The sequence below is a fragment of the Equus quagga genome, chromosome 5 (genome assembly GCF_021613505.1).
Source record: "Equus quagga isolate Etosha38 chromosome 5, UCLA_HA_Equagga_1.0, whole genome shotgun sequence".
NCBI classification, from domain to species: domain Eukaryota; kingdom Metazoa; phylum Chordata; class Mammalia; order Perissodactyla; family Equidae; genus Equus; species Equus quagga.
In genome coordinates this window covers 86819318-86838671 of record NC_060271.1, presented here as the reverse complement: position 1 = coordinate 86838671, position 19354 = coordinate 86819318, and the positions used below count along the sequence as shown (strand labels likewise).

At 35.3% G+C, this 19354-nt stretch overlaps 1 protein-coding gene across 10 annotated transcripts in view; it reads left to right on the top strand.

Annotated features, from left to right (window-relative positions):
* Positions 1-19354, top strand: part of EHBP1 (EH domain binding protein 1) — a 403867-nt gene that overhangs the window by 209961 nt on the left and 174552 nt on the right. For 7 of the 10 annotated variants that reach the window (XM_046660551.1, XM_046660550.1, XM_046660552.1 and 4 more), the window contains 3 exons: positions 8265-8369; positions 9036-9158; positions 12588-12828. In XM_046660551.1, the coding sequence (XP_046516507.1) occupies positions 8265-8369; positions 9036-9158; positions 12588-12828 (469 nt within the window). The remainder of the gene's footprint in view (positions 1-8264; positions 8370-9035; positions 9159-12587; positions 12829-19354) is intronic. The other 3 variants (XM_046660557.1, XM_046660556.1, XM_046660554.1) reach the window with 1 other exon arrangement.

Genomic DNA, 19354 nt, shown 5'->3' with positions numbered 1-19354 from the left:
GAGGCTAAAAATAACGTAGACTACTTAGAAATAAACTTAACAAAAGATGTGGAAAAACCTCTACACTGAAAACTATAATATATTACTAAAGGTAATTGAAGAAGACATTAATAAATGGAGAGATTCTGTGTTTCACGGAGTAGAATACTCAGAATTTTTAAGATGTCAGTTCTCCACAAGTCAATTTATAAATTCAACTCAATGCCCTTCATAATCCTAGCAGACTTTTTTAAAAAGTAGAAATGGAAAAGCTGATTCTAAAATATACTTGGAAATGTGAAGGACCTGAATAAACAAAATAATATTGAAAAAGAACAAAATTGTTATACTCCTTGATATCCAGATTTACTATAAAGCTATAATAATCAAGATAGTATGTTATTGGCGTAGGACAGACAGATCAGTGGAACAAAACAGATTCCTGAAATAGACCCAAACTTATTTTATCAATTAATTTTCAACAAAGGTACAGCATAATTCAGTGAAGAAAGGAAAGTCTTTTCAACAAATGATGCTGAAACACCCAAATGTCTGTATGGAAAAAATGATCCTCTATTCCTACCTCTCAGCACACACAGACATCAATTCAAGGTAGGTTATAGACCTCAGGATAAAAGCTAAATCTATAAAGCTTCTGAAAAATAAGGAAGGACAATAGATTCGTGACCTGAGGGTAGGTAGAGGGTTCTTATATTACACAAGACATAAAAAGTAATAACCATGAGAGAAAAATTTGATAAATTAGACTTCATCAAAATTAAAAACATAGGGGCCGGCCCCATGGCTGAGTGGTTGTTTGTGTGCTCTGCTTTGGTGGCCCAGGGTTTCGTGGGTTCAAATCCTGGGCACCGACATGGCACTGTTCATCAAGCCATGCTGAGGCAGCATCCCACATGACACAACTAGAAGGACCCACAACTAAAAATACACAACTATGTACCAGGGGGCTTTTGGGAGAAAAAGGAAAAATAAAAATCTTAAAAAAAAAAAAAAGAAAAAAATGAAAAACATAGCTCGTCAAAATACACCATTAAGAAAATGTCTGGGCAAGTCACAAACTAGAAGAAAATATTAACAAAGTATATATCTGACACAGGTCTTGTATCCAGAATAGATTTTTTTAAATGTCCTACAACTCTAATAAAAAGACAGATAACCCATTTTTTAAAAAATGAGCAAGGATTTGAACATGTGGGTCACAAAGAAGGACATATCAGTGGCCAATAAGCACATGAAAATGTTCTCAGTTTCACTTGTCATCAGGAAAAAGCAAAGTAATATTACAATGAGATACAACTCCACACCCACTAGAATGGCAATTTTAAAGACTGGCAATACTAAATGTTGGCAAGGATGTGGACCAACTGGAACTCTCATTCATTATTGGTGGCATATATAATGGTACAGTCACTTAGGGAGTTTCTTATAACACTCAGCATATACTTATCCTCTGATCCAGCAGTCCATTCCTTGATATTTATCTGAAAGAAGTGAAAACATATGTCCGCAAAAAGATTTTTACCAAAATGTTTATAACATTTGTATTCACAATAAACCAAAACTGGAAACTGCTCAGGTATACATCAACAGGAGAATGGCTAAATCGTAGTATATTCATGAATGGGATACTGTTCAGCAAGAAAAATGAACTGTTGATATATTCAACAGCATGGATATATCTCAAAACCATTAAGATGAATAAAAGAAGACTTATATGAAAGAGTGTATACTGTATGATTCCATTTATATGATGTTCTGAAGAGGCAAAACTAATCCTATGTGAAACACATGAGAAGAGTGATAGCCTGTGGATTTGGGGATTGGCTGAAAAGAGGCATGAGAGAACATGGGGTGATGCAGTGTTCTGCATCTTGCATCACGTGGTTGTCTACATTGGTCAAAATTCACTGAAGTGTACAATTTAAGATTTGTGACTTTCGTGTGTGCATAAGTAAAATACTCGAAGGTAACATGTAAAAATTATAGTAAATATGTTAGATTAGCAAGAAAAGGGATGGTTTTAACTTTGATTTATTGATCTACTGTGTGGTATCTCCAAAGATTGTTCTCCAATGAGCCATGCCTCCCAATATTCGTACCCTTTTGTAGTTTCCTCCCTCTCATCTGGGCTGTAATTCACTTTTAACCAGTAGAATGCAGTGGAAGTGACACTTTGTAACTTCTAAAGCTAAGATATAAAATGCATTGTAGCTTCTACCTGGGCCTCTTAAAAGGAGTGCTCTGAAGGAAGCCCGCTGCCATGTAAAAAGTCCAGCTACTCTGAGATTGCTGTGCTGAGAGGACCCATATGGACAGGCCACTTGGAGAGAGAGAGAGATGCCTGGCCAGCCCTCAGTTCCAGCCTTCTGAGCTGAAACACCAAATGCAAGTAAAGAAGCTATTTTGGAGCCAGCCCTGATGGCCTAGTGGTTAAAGTTTGGCACACTCTGCTTCAGTGGCCCAGGTTTGGTTCCTGGGCACAGAACCATACCATTCCTCTGTCAGTAGCCATGCTGTGGCTGTGACTCACATAGAAGAACTAGAAGGACTCATAACTAAAATAAACAGCTGTGTACTAGGGCTTTGGGGAGAAGAAGAAAAGAAAGAGAGAGAGGAAGATTGGCAACAGGTGTTATCTCAGAGTGAATCTTTCCCAGCCAAAAAAAACCAACTAAGCCATTTTGATGTCCACCTCAGTTCAAGCTTTCTGATGACTTTAGCCCCAGCCACCATCTAAATGCAGTGAACCACCCAGCTGAGTCCAGTCAACCTAGAGAACTGTGAGAGATAATTATTTGTTGTTTTAAGCTGCCAAATTTTGGGTGGTGGCTTAAAGTATAACATTTCTAGAGATAAATGAAACATTATAGTTAGATACATACATGCATAGATACATAGACTAACATAGACACTGAAAAAAACATACTATTTCTATAATTTAAAAATAATGTTTGTTATATGTCTTTCTGCCTTTGTAAACATGATGCCAAGTATTATGACTTTCATTCAGTTCATTCACTCATTCATTTATAGCATACGTTAGGTACTAGGTAAGCTAAAAACTGCTAGGTGTTAAAAGATGAACATGACATAGATGGACAGCTATTTAATTCCATTTTTTTTGTATGTTAAGTATATAAGGGGAATGTCTAGGGTCATTAGGGTATAAATTCCCACTAGGCAGTTGGAAAATCAAGCCTAATACACACTACATATCTGAAAATTATCTGCATTTATATGTTAATTTAAGCCAAGAGAGTAGATGAATTCTTCCAGGAAGAGCAGATTTAGGGCGAAAAAAAGAATGGGACCTATCATGGGGTCTTAGAGAATAATAATGTTTAAGAGGCATGAGGAAGAATATTTATCATTAAAGGAGACCAAGACAGAGTTATCAAAGAGTAGGAGACCCAGGAGATACTAGTGTCTTGGAAGGGGCAGAAGGAACTTGAAGGAGGAAATGGTTAATTATGTTTATTCATACAGAAGTCAAAAATGGTAAGAGCTAAAAGGTATTTAGTGTATTTGCCAATTAGAATATACCCTGGTGACCTCAGTGAGAGCCATTTCAGTAAGGGGATGGATAAAGGTGGGGATAAAAGCAGATTTCAGTGAGATGAAGAATAAGTGGTAGTGAGAAATTCTAGACTACTATGTTTCTAGAATGTTTTCTTATAAAGATTAAGAGAGACTGGCCAAACTAGAATGAGCTAATGGTTGAGAGCGTTTTAAAATATTTGGGAGCAACTTAATCATATTAATATGCCATTAAGGCTTATTAGTTAATTAAGAAGGAGAAATTGAAGATCTAGGGAGACAGACTACTGGATGTTTACTTTTCTGGCTGAGGCAGCTCCTCCTTCCCCATTATGATCTACTGTGGCATTGAAAATCGCATTATTAAACCCGTTACTTGTATCCATAAATCAAATATTTACGGACTCAAGCCTGTGAGAAAAGTAACATCTTTTGGACCTTGATCTCTGCCAGGAAGTTGAAATGTTACTATCTTAGACTATCTTAGAATGAGATATAACTGTGCTGAGTCTTGTTATACTTTGGAGAGAAGAATGAGCATCCTGTAAGATTTGCAGGTATGTTCTAGCTCTAGGCAGTTTATTTTTTTTTCTTTTAACTCAACTACAGACTTTCTTAAAAGGAAAAAAACCACCTACTCTTCATCCCACTGCCCCAACCCCCCTTTTTTTGTTCAATGTGATAATCTCTGGTGGTCAATTTCTATCTTCTTTTACCTTCCTAACAGTAAAGGAGAGTCTCAGATTACTTGTCCCTTTGCTTCGATTGCCTGCCCCTAATTTAGTTTTCCTTCTTATTCTCACAATGTGAAGCAAGTCTAGATTGACACACTCTTACTATGACTAAATGTACTACACTACAGATTTATTGCTCAATTTGAGTAGCACTGGGGTAGAAATTTGTGCTATTACGTAGCATTATTAGCATTTTCCAAATGTGTAAATTTGTGGTGAGACAAGATTTTCATAAGTAATAAAGTTTTATATAAATATATTGGGGCAGGGAATTTTTTTGATCAGGGTAGTATACTCCTGGGAAAGCTTCCCACTTAAAAAAAACTCCGGGAATAAATTTTTGTTGTAAATCTTCTTTTAAATTTTTAACTTTTTTCTGATTATAAATGTAAAACACATTGACTGTAGGAAATTTGGAAGAAAAAGAAAAGTACTTTTTTCAAAGGAGAAATACTTAACAAAATTATGTATTTTAAGCTCCACACCCACATAGGCAACTGCCAATTGAATTATTTCCATGAGAAGTTTTACAGCAACCCATAGCTCGCTATGCCCAGACTGAAGAGGCCCCCGTGCACTGCTACCACTACCATCCACATGGTCACCCAGGACCGAAACCTGGCACTTATCCTAGGTTCCTTCCCCATGTTAAATTAACCATCTCTTCTTAATTTCTTCTTTAATTAGCAAACACTTATGGAGTGCCTCCCCTCATGGAGAGATGATACTAAACTACTCATCTTTTGCTTCCTATCCTGTTTTTTTCAAACTGCCACCATCTTGCTCCTGAAATCATGTTTCTAAAATATACATTTATCTCTCAGTGGATTCCGACAGCACTCAGAACAAAGTTCGCGTTCTTTAGTTTGGTTACAGTAACCTTCAGGATAGCACATGTGCCAACCTCGTCTCATTCCATTCCTCATCCCTGACATCTTAAATCCCAGACAACTTGCAGTTCTTCTAGTGTGTCATGTTCTCATTTTCCTCCTTTTCCTCCTTGTGGAATGCCCTCCATTTTCTCTTTTATTTTAGTAATAATAATGATGTCCATTTGTCTCGTTTTAGCTTAAATTTGAAAAGTCCAAGAGGGCTTCTTGACCTCAGACTGAGCTATAAGCCTCACTTCCAGTTTCACAAAGTCTACAATGCGTATATCTCAATCATAACGTCTACCATATTTATCATACACTGTCTGTTGATTTGCTTGTCTGTCTGTCCCACAAAAATATAAAGCCATGAGGGCAAGTACTATCCTAGGCGTTTAATAGGTACTTGGTAAATGTTTATTTAAATAGGTAAATGATATTTCTTTGGAGATTGCTTCTTTTCATGGTTTTGATTAACGTTTATTTGCATACCAAATAAAGGGAGCATTGTTCTAGATAATCAAAATTACCTTTTAACTTTGTTAATATGAGTGAAAGTTCTAAAAGCAGAAGTTCTAGGAGTTAAGTAAGGATTCGTTTAAGCTATGGGTAGGTAGGAAACTCGGATAGGAAGGACAGCTTGTCATCAGTGAAAAGAATGGAAAGAAGAAATTATTTTGAGCTAATTAATGAGGAAATGGTCATCAGTGGTTTTAGATATCACCAAAACCATGATGACAGGGAGGAAATATTGTAAACATTCTGAAAAATTACAGTACAAATAATTTAGTCATGTATTAGAGTCATCTTGATAGTTTTTAAATAAATGCCCACATCGTATACCTAAAACTCGATGGAACAATATTAATGTTTTGAAGGTCAGGACCAAGTCTAATATTTCTTCAGTATTTCCTACAGTGTTCATTATATAAGATGTTTAAATAAATGGTTTCTACTTTCATTGCAATTACATTTAAGAATATAAAATAATTAAAATGTGTAACAAAAGCTACAAATCTTTGAGCATTATTTTAAAATGTTTTAACCTAATAATTGCATATCTGGGAATATAGTGCAAATAAATGATACTAATATACATGAGAAAGTATGGATATTAGTAATAATATCTCAGAATATTTATGAGAATTAACTCTGATAACATATGCAAAGCTCTTCCCACTGCTTAATGTTATCTTCTGTTGTTAATATTTTTTTTCATATTTCCAAAGTTAAAAATAAACCCTTTGAAAATTTTTAAAAGTACATAACTAGTAGTGACTGGAAAAAATCAGTTATGTGCTGGTAATCACTTAACACTGATCCTCCATCCATTTTGTTACATTTGCCTAAAAATTACAGTGGCATTGGCTAGTAGTAAGAGGTAAAGGATCTAACTTATGAATGAATTCTACCTACTGAAGAATTTGCTAGGTTAGTTTGAGTCAGACTGGGATTTAAAACTATTGGCAGAGGGGCTGGCCCCGTGGCTGAGTGGTTAAGTTCGTGCGTTCTGCTTTGGTGGCCCAGGGTTTTGCTGGTTCGGATCCTGGGCACAGACATGGCACCACTCATCAGGCCGTGCTGAGATGGCGTCCCACATAGCACAACCAAAGGCACTCACAACTAGAGTATACAACTATCTACTAGGGAGGTTTTGGGGAGAAGAAAAAGGAAAAAAAAAAAAAACTATTGGCAGAATAAAACGAAAGAAGACACTTTATTAAGGCTGACTGTTCAGCTCTTATTCAAATTCAGATGAAGAGTTAAGTTGGTATTAATTGTGATTACTCCTTATTTTCTATGGTTTACTTTGACTATCTCAAGCAATTTTACTTATGCAAAATATATTTTCTCATTTGGACAAGGGAAATGAATACGTTTATCAACTTTTCATATGTATTTAGTTCAAACATCTATAAAATAACACGTATTTCTGACCGCCTAATATTCTAACAGTCAGTTATTGTCGTTTCAATATTAATTTCTGTCTTTATAGAAGAAAATTTCACAAGGACAGTACCTTGTCTGTTTTTTTCACCCTGGTGTCCCAAGCATAGTACTTGGCGCAAGGTGGTAAATAAATATTTGTTCAACAACGAATGAAAGGACAAAAGTAACCTTATTACAAGTGTGTATTCTATGATTTGGTTCAAATAAAATTTAGAATGTGTACTTAGATTTACAGTGTTAAAGAACAGCATTGTTAATGCCGAATTTACAACTATTTTCTATTTCTAACCATTTTGTTTCCCACTTATGATATGGATCTGTTTGGTTTGTCCTAATACCTAAGCTATTCCCAGGTTTTAACTTTGGAAACAGCAAGGATTAACTAGAATACTTTAGTAGGCTCTTATTATTTTTTTCCAAGCTAATTTTCACCCAATGAATCAGAATTTCACATATTCAGAGTTGTGCAAAATATGTATGACTCATGTAAAAAATCCAATTTTGCACAAAATGAATTCTTATTTTAAGATTTTTCTATCTTTGCCTTTTTTGTTCCTGTTCTTATTGGCTAAATTATAAGATTTCCTAAAGCAAAACTACTCAAGAGTTGCCTGCAAAGAACTAATTGCTTAGAAAACAGGAGTAGAAAATAGTAGCTATTGCCTGCTTTTCTTATATTGTGCTGATTTTTAAAGTTCTAGAAGGTGAACAAGTGCTTATTATATTCATGATTCATGTAGATATGTTCTTAAAACTGTTAGTTTAAATTTAGAATATTATTTAAAAAATAGTACATATATTGTGTGATATCAGAGAACATTTTTAATTGAATTTTTAACATATACATTTAAAGCACTATTTTATGAATGCAAAATGTGGTTACTGAAAGCCATGTCAACCTTTTGGGTTATTATCTTTGTTTTCTGTTTATTAACATAGTTGTTATATTACTAATACATTTTCACAATAAAATGTTTTCTATTTTAAAATATGAGTAAGCATAACTTTCAGTTAAATTACGTCTGTTATAGTTCATGAAAATAATGTCCTCTGAATGTATTCTCTTGATTAACCAAACATCCCCTCTTTGTCTTTTTAAGTAACAGCATGCTTCTACAGCTCTTTAATTAAATGACCTTACCTTACATTTGTCTCGACTGGCTTCTGTTTACAGAAATTGTAAACCAATTGAATGCTCTGAGCAGCTTAGATGAAGATCAAGATGACTGCATAAAGCAAGCAAATATGCCTTCAGCTAAATCAGCCAGTTCCTCTGAAGGTCTAAGAGCTTTCTTCCTTTCTTTCTGCTTCTGATTGCCTGTATTTACTATGACCTGCTACCTCTTGACTTCTGTCTGTACTTAGCTGTCAGTTTTGTCTTTGTGCTTTTCCTTGAATGTTTTGTTTGGTAATTTGTAGTACACCAACAGGCACCAACATAGCAGAACTTAGCATCTTTAGCAAAACCTTGTATCAGGATCCTTGATAGGCAGTGATTTTAAAACATCTTATAATAATTGGTCATATAACATGACAGTCTTCAGGTAGCTCATGTATTGTAATTACATTGTTTTTAAAATATTTGCTTATATTAAACCCATTTGAATAACTCATATTTAGGAGTGAAGGGTTTTTACCCTAAAAATCCATGTCACCGCTTTTTTATTGGAATATACTAGATTTAGATGAAAGTTTCTCTAGTTCTGTATCTGATTTAATTTTTGGATTAGTATACATTTGTTTGTTTGAAATACGCATTTGTTATTTGAAAATGTTGGTATGCTACAAAATACTTGAATGGCATTCTGCCATTGTTAAAATGCTTTATCTTATTATTTGCAGGTATTATTAGTGTGACTTTTTACAATTTGAAATATTTCTTGAATGATCAGTAAGTATGTTTAACTATAACCATAGTGAACTTAACACATATGTTTATTTTCAGAGCTTATCAACAAGCTTAACTTTTTGGATGAAGCAGAAAAGGACTTGGCCACTGTGAATTTAAATCCATTTGGTGAAACTGATGTAGCAGAATTAAATCCATTTGGAGATCCTGACTCAGAAGGTAACAAGTTTTTTTCTGTGCTTTTAAAAGTCTTTATATAGTCAAGTTCTCTTGAACTGTGAAGGCAGGAAGAGATTGTTTTAAAAGACTCTAAGTAATTTTTGTTTATAACAAAAATTGTTGTTATTATTGTGTTCAATACCACTTGCAGTTGATCAGCAAGTCTGGGTAGCTTCCATTGAATTATTTTTAAAGAAAAAAAGAAAGCCATACATAGATATTTACGTGGGGCTTATTTTTTAATTCTCTGTTAGTTTGGTCAAATAGATAGTAAAGCTCTAATGTTGGAGAAAACAGTATTTTACCTAGCTTGCATGCAGTAAAATCTCATTAGTTTGGCCTACCAAGTAAGGTCAGGTTGTGGGACATATGGATATTGAGGTGATGGGAGTGGCTTCTCCCTCTGTATAGCTCCTCCCTCTGTATGGCTCCTGTGTCCTCACCCTCAGAGAGAGTAATGAACCCCTCCACCTCCTACTCCATGTCTCTGGTGAGAATTGCAGTCAGTTGTGCATGTGAATAGCATGGAGCAGAAAGAAGATTGAGAATCACTGCCATCATATGTAAAACATACTTGTAAGGAATAAAACCAGGGATTTTTTTTTTCTGAGTCATTTTTCTTATCAAGTATTTTGATTTCTTAAAGCCTAGATAAGAGCTATTGAAGAAGTGAGACCTCTCTTTAATTAAACTCTGCTCAAAGTAAAAGCAAAAATGATTGACTACTGTTTACATCTGTTAGACTGCTCTTATGAAATCTTCACGATCTTTAAAAAATTTTGCTACTGGCTGTCATGGTGAAAATGAGGTTTCAACTTCAGGATCCACTCTGTTAGAGCAATCTCATTTTGTAATCCATTTTCTCCTTCTCTTCCTTTACTTTCTCCTTTATTACCAGATTCTAAATTACTAAGTTTAAATTAGTGAGATTTTATTTTGTTTGTGAGCTATGTATATTAAGAACATATGTTAAATCTCAACAGTTACAGTAAACCTTAGAAGTAATCTAGTTAAACTGCTCTTTGCATAGATTAGGGAACTGAGGCCTACAGGAGTTAAGTGACTTGAACAAGAACTTTCGATAAATGAAGTGGAGTTGGAGCCAAGATTCCTAATCAAGTGTCTCCTTTTAACCACACAGTGTTTCCTCAATTGCATACTACATACATCTGAGTATGTTGAGTTTAAAAAATATTACCAGAATATTTTGAGAAATCCATTTCATTTTCAATTTCATTTCAGTTTTCAAAATCAAAGAAGTAATTTCTGTAAATATATGTTGGTCTGCTTTCTGAGGTATAGAAAGGAGTAGCAGATTACACATGGTATTGTATTTCTCAATAGAAAGAGAGTTTAGCCAACCTGATTCAGAATCTCTGATCATGCCTGAAGAGCTAAGAAAAAAATGTAGCAACCAGTATTCTTTTTAAATATACATCTCTTTGAGTCTTTAGAATAAGTATTTTCTGTTAGAAGAATACTTATTTTCTAGAAATAATTTATTAATTTTTGTGGATTAAAAACTTGCATACTCAAGTAACAGAAGTATTTGGGGAAGAAAAAACTAGGTTGTGGTTATTTAGATGGTTCCTCTTTTTGCTTTTACAGCCTCAATTCTTCTCTTAGATTCATGACAGTCTGTGCTTCAGTGACCCTTTTAGAAGTTTATTAAATGTATTTGTTAGCTTTTATATGAAATAATCTTATTTTAAACCCTCCTTTGTTACGAGTTCTGTCATCTTCAAATCTTGCTGTATAGTTTGAATACTTTCTTGCTTTTGCTTTTGTAACTGGTGAATTTGCTTGGATCAATTTTTGCAATCCTTTTCCAGAAAGTAAAAATAAAAATCTGATTTCCATTGACCAGTTTTGTAAGTTTCTTAAGTATTTGAGACTTGATATTTGTTAATAAAAGATTGAGTAGGCAAAAACTTTGCAGTCTCTCTTCCCCTACAGAGAAAAGAAAATGCTTCATTTACATTATTGTAAAGATTCCAGTAGTGTTAGGTGTTACGAAAGATACGTAGTTACTGAGCCTCTTCTCTAACATAGACGGTATTTAAATTCATTTCAGTATTGATTTATTATGATTTTATGAATTCTTTCACACTTTATAATTGCTTCACCATGGTGTACAGAACTTCAATTCAGAGTTTTTTTCTTTTTCTATTTTTAATATAAAGACAAGATAAGTTTTCTGGTCTAATTTCTAAAGTATAAGTAAAAGTAGTTTGACTTTAAAATATAGAAGTCATAAATATATGTCAATCATAAGATTTTTATATTGATCAGATTAAATTGTGTGAAATGTCACTTATGAAACAGTTATTTTTCTTGAGAATTTCAATAATCAGGTTTTTGCTTTCTTCTCAGAGAATATTTTGTCAGAGTTGCATGGCATAATTAAAATTACTTTTAAACTATACTCTCATTGTTGGCTTTCTGACACTTTTCTCCATTTTGGGAAAATATTTATTTTTATCAGCAAAATCCATGATCAAATTTTGGACAGTTTTATTATAAATTCTAGTTTTGTTTTAAAATATTAATAAACATAAAAAGAAGAAAAAGGCTAGTACTAAGAATTTCGTGAGTATTGTTGGAGGACATGATACTATTGTAGTGCTTTTTGTCAGGGTTTTATTTTTTTAAGAGTAGCTTTGCTTTCAAATTGAAATGAAATAATAAAATTTAGAAGAATTTGGTGTAACCTGTCTATCAGCTTATCAGAATGATTTTAATGTAGTGCTTTCGACTTGAGAATTCTTATATTTCTTTGCATTATTAAATAGAGTATTGATTGGGTCCAAATTATGTTGAGAAAAATCAAACATCGTTAAAAGCTCTAAAGATTTAAGATCTTTTAGTGTACAGACAGCTGGTCTTTGAAGACTTTGTGAAAACAAATTCAGTGATGTGTGGGTGTATTTTTTTCTTCTTATTTTGTGGGTGTATTTTTGATACAGTCTGGAATGAATTTTCAGATCCCTAAGTGGTCTCTGCTTATATAACTGCCAAAGACCATTTCAAAATTTAGTCCATTCTGCATTATTTTAAAAACAGAAATTTATTATGTATCAGTTTTGGATGGCAAGTTAGTATAGTGAAATAAAATAAGCAATAATAGAATACTGTACCTCTAAGAAGGTTAAAATCTCCAAGATTAACATACCATAATGCTAATATTGTTAGAGACTCCAAGGGCATTCCAAAGATACCATTTGTGGCAGCATCATTCCTGAAAAAGTAGATAAAAGTCTTACATATCACATCTTCTGAATTAACCCTTCTAAAACAGATTATTGCTTTGCATTCTTTCAGCCCCATAGAGTTTATTAATTTAAGATTATTTTTGAAAACACTAAAAATATAGGAAAGTATTAGATAACATTAATTTGATTTCATTCATCTTTTGCTGTTGTTTTATAGAACCAATTACTGAAACAACTATACCTAAAAAACCGGAAGAATCTTTTTATAATAACAGCTATCATCCCTTTAAAGAGGTACAGACGCCACAGTATTTGAACCCATTCGATGAGCCAGAAACCTTTGTAACTATAAAGGATTCTCCTCCCCAGTCTACTAAAAGAAAAAATATAAGACCTGTGGACATGAGCAAGTACCTCTATGCTGATAGTTCTAAAACGGAAGAAGAAGAGTTGGATGAGTAAGTACATTTCGTTTTGCCATCATCATAGATCAATCTCTATATTAACTGAAGGTATCCTTCTGTAATATAACCTTTAGATGGGTAAAAAGAGGTCTGTCCCTATGATAATATACAGTTTACAAGTTTGTATCTATCTCGTCCCCCATCTGAATTTTTATAATCTTGACCCTCATTCTCCACCCTCTTCCATATGGGTGTGTGTGTACCCTAAACTAACAAATGAGGAAAGTGTGTTCTTGGAATCTCTAGTTAGAATTCCAATTGTGTCTTCCCACAAGAACCATGTTATAGTTGATTACTGTAGGCATTAAACTTCAATTATGTTGTGGGTCTGTTACGGGAACCAAGTAATCACTTATGATATTGATTTGATGAGAGGATTTGTTCATATGCCAAACAACAAGATCATAATTTATAAGTTGGGAATTATATCATTTGAGTTGTTATTCTTATCCAGATAAGAGGTTTATTGAGCACAAGCTCAATATAAATAGTATGATGAGGGCTGCCATTTTATTCAAATCTAGATTGGGGATAGGAGCAGGGCGTATTCATGTTGTATTCTGGAGTTGTACAATCCACAACCTGTGTGGCTGCAGATAGTAGCCCTCAGTGTGTTTAAAAAGCAGCAACAGGGTCAGCCCCAGTGGCCTAGTGATTAAGTTCAGCATACTGCATTTCGGTGGCCCGAGTTCCCAGGTACAGACCTACACCACTGTGTTAGCGACCATGCTGTGCTGGCGGCCTACAGACTAAAAGATAGAAGAAGATTGGCACAGATGTTAGCTAAGGGCAAATATTCCCCAGCAAAACAAACAAAAAAAGAAAAGGAGCAACAAAACTCCCACTTCAAGCTGTGATGGAGTAACACAGACTGGATATAGCTTTTTGTTTTAAACAACTAAAAAACTGAATAAAATATATAAAACAATGGTTTTCAGACATTTGACACAAATAGCACAGGACAGTGATCCTTGAGAGAACAGAGACAAAGAAGGTGAGCTCTACAGTTGTTCAAATTTTATTTGTGGGAGAGACTTTTGAACTGCAGTTCAGGGAGAGAAAACCCAGACACCCTAGTAATCTCCTTGAATTGAGGAGACGGTTTGGACTTGAGGGGTACTGAGGTGGCTAGAATTTGTGGACCAAGTACCAGAGAGGAGAGAGAACTACTCATAGCGAGAGTTTCAGAAATCTGTAGAAGTTCCTCTTGAGTCTTTAGCTGAATATTGATCAGAGCATGCATATGAGGAAATTACTGAAGACAAAGAATCAGAACAGTCCCTGGAGTTCACCCAGAACCAAGAAGAGTTTGTGTTTCCACCAGCCAGTGAGGAAAGACTTCCTAACATATGGGACATCAACCTGAGTCCTCAGAAGGGTATTGTCTCATTAGTAGGGCCAGATTAGCCTTAGATTAAAGGCTGTTCTGGGCCTGCCTAATGAAGCTTAGAAGCAAGGATCAAAAGAATCTAAATGATTCCGGGTTACTTAATTGCACCCCACACAAAGCCCAAAAATATTAGAATACCAAAAACTCCAGCACCCAAAACATAAAATTCACAATGTCTGACAGCCAATCAAATTTATCAGGCATGTAAAGAAGCCGGAAAATCTTGACCCATAATGAGGAGGAAACTCAGTCGTTACATATAGGTGCAGAAATGGCACAGATGATAGAATTAATAGACAAGTGTAGTAAAACAACTGTTATACTTCAGATATTCAAGAAGGTGGAAGAAAGCATGAGCATGGAAGACATAAAAAATAAACCCAAATTCAAATTGTAGAGATGAAAAATACAAAGTCTGGGATGAAAAATACACTCAATGAGATTAACCCCATGTTAGATACTGCAGAAGGAAATATTAGTGAACTTAAAGACATAGCAATAGAAAGTCTCCAGATTGAAACATGAGAGAAAAAAAATAAAGAGAGGATCAACTTCAAGTGGGCTAACATATGGGTAATTGGAGTTCCAAAAGGACAGGAATGAGGATGAGGGGGAGAAAAAATATTTGAAGAAATAATGGCCCAAAGTTTTAGAAATTAAAAACATCTGTAAACCTATAGGTTCAAGAAGCTGAATGAACCCCAAGCACAAGAAACATGAAGAAAGTCACAGAAAAGCTTCTCAACGAAAACAATTCCAAGTCAGTGGGATGATCTTCTTAATGAAAGGAAGAAAAAAAGAACCCCTATCAATACAAATTTCTATTCCCAGCAAAAATAAATAAATAAATAAAATAAAATAATGGACATTTCCAGACATCCAAAGCTAGAAAATTCATCACTGTCAGACTTGGCTTTGCAAAAAATGTTTAAAAAAAGTCCTCAGGCAGGAGGAAAATGACACTACTTAGAAATTTGGATCTACACAAAGCAATGAAGAAAACAGGAAATGGCAAATGTATTAATATATATAAAATACTTGCCCACTACTTTTATCATGGATGACATAGTTGTTTATGTAGAAAATCATAAGGAATCTCCAGGCTACTGGAACTAAAAAATGAATTTAGCAAGATTATAGGATACAAGATCAGTTTACAAATTCAATTATGTTTCTCTGTAGTAACAATGAACAATCAGAAATAGGGAAATTTAAAATAACATATACAGGGTTCTGGCCTGGTGGCCTAGTGGTTAAGTTTGCATACTCTGCTTCAGCAGTCCAGGGTTCGTGGTTTTGGATCCTGGGCACAGACCTACACACCGCTTGTCAAGCCACACTGTAACAGCATCCCACATACAAAATAGAGGAAAGTTGGCACAAATGTTCGCTCAGGGCCAATCTTCCTCAAGCAAAAAGAGGAAGACTGGCAACAGATGTTAACTCAGGGCCAGTCTTCTTCACACATACACAAAAAAATACCGTATACAAAATCGTCCAAAAAAACTCCCTCAAGGATGAATTTGAACAAAGATGTGCAATACTGGTACACTAAAAGCAACAAAATTTGCTGAGAGGAATTAAAGAGAGAAATCAATGGAGAGAAATACTATGGCTGTGCATTCAAATTGATCTCTAGACTCAGTGCTATCCCAATCAAAATTTTGGTCTACTTTTTTGTAATTATTGATAAGCCAGTTCTAAAATGTATATGGAAATTCAAGGGATCTAGAATAGCCAAAACAATTTTGAAAAAGAACAAAGTTGGAAGACTTGCATTACTTGATTTCAAGACTCATTAACCAAGACATTGTGATATTGGTGGAAGTGAATGGAAGAGAAGAAGAAAGTCTGGAACTAGATCCCCACAGATATTGCTAATTGACTTTTGACAAAGCTAGCAAGGGAAGTCAGTTAGGAAAGGATAATCTTTACAACAAACAGGGCTAGAACAATTAGATGTCCATATGCCTCTCACCCCCAAAAAAGAACTATAACCCTTACCTCATACATTGTACAAAATTTAACTAAAAATAGATCATACACCTAAAAGTAAGAATTAAAACCTTGGAATTTCTAGAAGAAAACATAAGAAAACATCTTAGTGATCTTCGTTTAGGCAAAAATTTCTTAACTAGGATGCAAAAAGCACAAAGAGTCAAAGGAAAAAAATAGTTAATTTAGACTTCATCAAAATTACAACCTTTTTCTCTTTAAAAAAACACTTATGAAAATGAAAAGGTGTGTCACAGTTTGGTAGAAATTCTTTGCAAAACTCATGTATCAGGCAAAAGACTTCTATCCAGAATATGTAACAAACTCTTTCAACTCAATAATAAGACAAACAGTTGTTTTTAAAGAGGGAGAAGATTTGAACAGGCATTTCACAAAAGAGGATATAAAGGGGCTGGCCCAGTGGCGCAGCGGTTAAATGCACACATTCTGCTTTGGCGGCCCGGGGTTTGCTGGTTTGGATTCCAGGTGCAGACATGGCACCGCTTGGCAAGCCATGCTGTGGTAGGCGTCCCACATTGAAGTAGAGGAAGATGGGCACGATGTTAGCTCAGAGCTAGCCTTCCTCAGCAAAAAGAGGAGGATTGGCAGCAGTTAGCTCAGGGCTAATCTTCCTCCAAAAGAAAAAAAAGGAAGATATAAGAGTGGCCAGTGTGCTCACAAAAAGATGCTCAACATCTTAGTCATCAAGGAAATGCAGATTAAAACCAAGTAAGATACTACTACACGTGCACTTGAATTGCTGAAATTTAAATTGATGAAATTACTGAATATACCAAATACTGTCAAGAATGTGAAGCCACTGTAACTCTCATAGAACTCTCAAGAGTTCTAAATGGTACAACCATTTTAGAAAACAATTTGGCAGTTTCTTAAAACGTTAGACACCTGTCATTTGACCCACCATTTCCTTCCTAGAGATTCACCTAAGAGAAATCAAAGCATATGTCCACAAAAAGATTTGTAGATGAATATTTTAACAGCTTTATTTCTCATAATAGCAAAATCTGAGAATAACCCAAATGTCCCATCAGGAGCCGAATAGCTAAACAAATGCGGTATATCCATACAATGGAGTACTACTCAGTAAGAAAGAAGAACAAACGTGTAACTACATGGGTCAATCTAAAAGTCATTATACTGCGTGAAGAAGCCAGACTGAAAAAAAGAGTTCCTACTGTGTGATACCATTTATTTAAAACTCTAGAAAATGCATCTCTAGTGAGAAAAAGCAGATCAGTAGTTGCCTATGATTGGAGGTTCAGGGAAGGATGGATTAAAAAGGGCACAAAGAGAGGCTGGCCTGGTGGTGTAGTGGTTAGGTCTGTGTGCTCTGCTTCAGTGGCCTAGGGTTCATGGGTTCGGATCCCAGGCATGGCCCTGCACACCACTTATCAAGCCATGCTGTGGCAGTGTCCCACATACAAAACAGAGGAAGATTTGCACAGATATTAGCTCAAGGGCTGGCCCCGTGGCTGAGTGGTTAAGTTCGCGTGCTCTGCTGCAGGTGGCCCAGTGTTTCGTTGGTTTGAATGCTGAGCGCAGACATGGCACTGCTCATCAGGCCACGCTGAGGCAGCGTCCCACATGCCACAACTAGAAGGACCCACAACAAAGAATATACAACTATGCACCGGGGGGCTTTGGGGAGAAAAAGGAAAAAATAAAATCTTAAAAAAAAAAAAAAGATATTAGCTCAGTGACAATCTTCCTCAAGCAAAAGGAGGAAGATTGGCAACAGATATTAGCTCAGGGCCAATCTTCCTCACCAAAAAAAAAAAAAAAAATTTTGGAGGAATGGAAATGTTTGATACCTTGATTGTGCTGGTGGTTTCACGCTTGCAAACATGTTAAAAAAACCATTGGGGGCTGGCCCGTTGGCATAGTGGTTAGGTTTGCACGCTCAGCTTCAGTGGCTTGGGGTTAACTGGTTCAGATCCCAGGTGTGGACCTAGCACCACTCATCAAGTCACACTGTAGTGGCATCCCACATAAAATAGAGGAAGATTAGCATCAATGTTAGCTCAGTAACAATCCTTCTCAAGCAGAAAGAGGAAAACTGGCAACAGATGTTAGCTCAGGGCCAATCTTCCTCACACACACACACACAGAAAGGGAAAAAACTCCCACCAAATATGCTTTTTAAGTATGTGCCACTTATTGTTAACCAATTATACCCAGATAACGCTGTTTTAAAAAACCAGGAATCTTTAACTTTATTAACAGAAATCCCATGTATGTCACATGAGTGATTCCCAGCCTGAAATTTTTGGGCTTCTACATCTGTTTGATGAAAGTAATTGGTGTGGGACAGGGGAGATCTGTAAAATATTTAACATTTTCAAAAACCTGAATAATAATTATATGTTTACTTGCAGTGAGGCTGTATGGGTCTTTGTTTTTCTTGTAAATACATGGATTTTAGTGTATTAGCATTATTTAGGTCTTGGGGAAAATAGTTATTTCTTTAAAAATAGTTTATTAGGAAAATCTTTCAAAATATGGGCTGTATGGGTTGAGAGGAGAATATTAAAAAGGCCCCTTTGATGGATGAAAGTTGAGAGCAGTTGCTCTGTGTGCAGGAGAAATGCCAGCTGTGTCTTGTGCATTGGTCAGCTCCTCTTCTGAGCAGTATTTTGCTTCCAGGTGCTGCACTTTACAAGGGGCGTTGACGATTCAGAGCACTAACAGAGTAGAGGAACAGAGTCGTTAAAGTGTCCAGAAACCACATCAACTGAGCAGTGGTTGAAGGCATAGGAACTGTCTGACTTAGAGAAGAGGTGATTTAAGGGGCCGTAATGACCCAGTTTAAGTCTTTGAAAACTTCTGTTTGAGAGAGTGAGGGAGATGGCCTGTTCTCTGTTGTTCTGAAACCATCTCTCAACCTTTTCCTCTTTTACAACACATGGCCGATGACTTGCACACGTGCTACATGCTTCCATGGGCATGGCTCAGTTTTGACAAAACCTGAAGAAGTTCTAAATTCCTATAGATACTGAAAATTACATCATAATAGTTATCTGATTCCAAACCCCATGTTGAAATTTAAATACTAGCTAATAACTTATAGGAGTTGAAAAAGTTGGCTCAACTCTGGCTGAAGTTATTATATTTGTT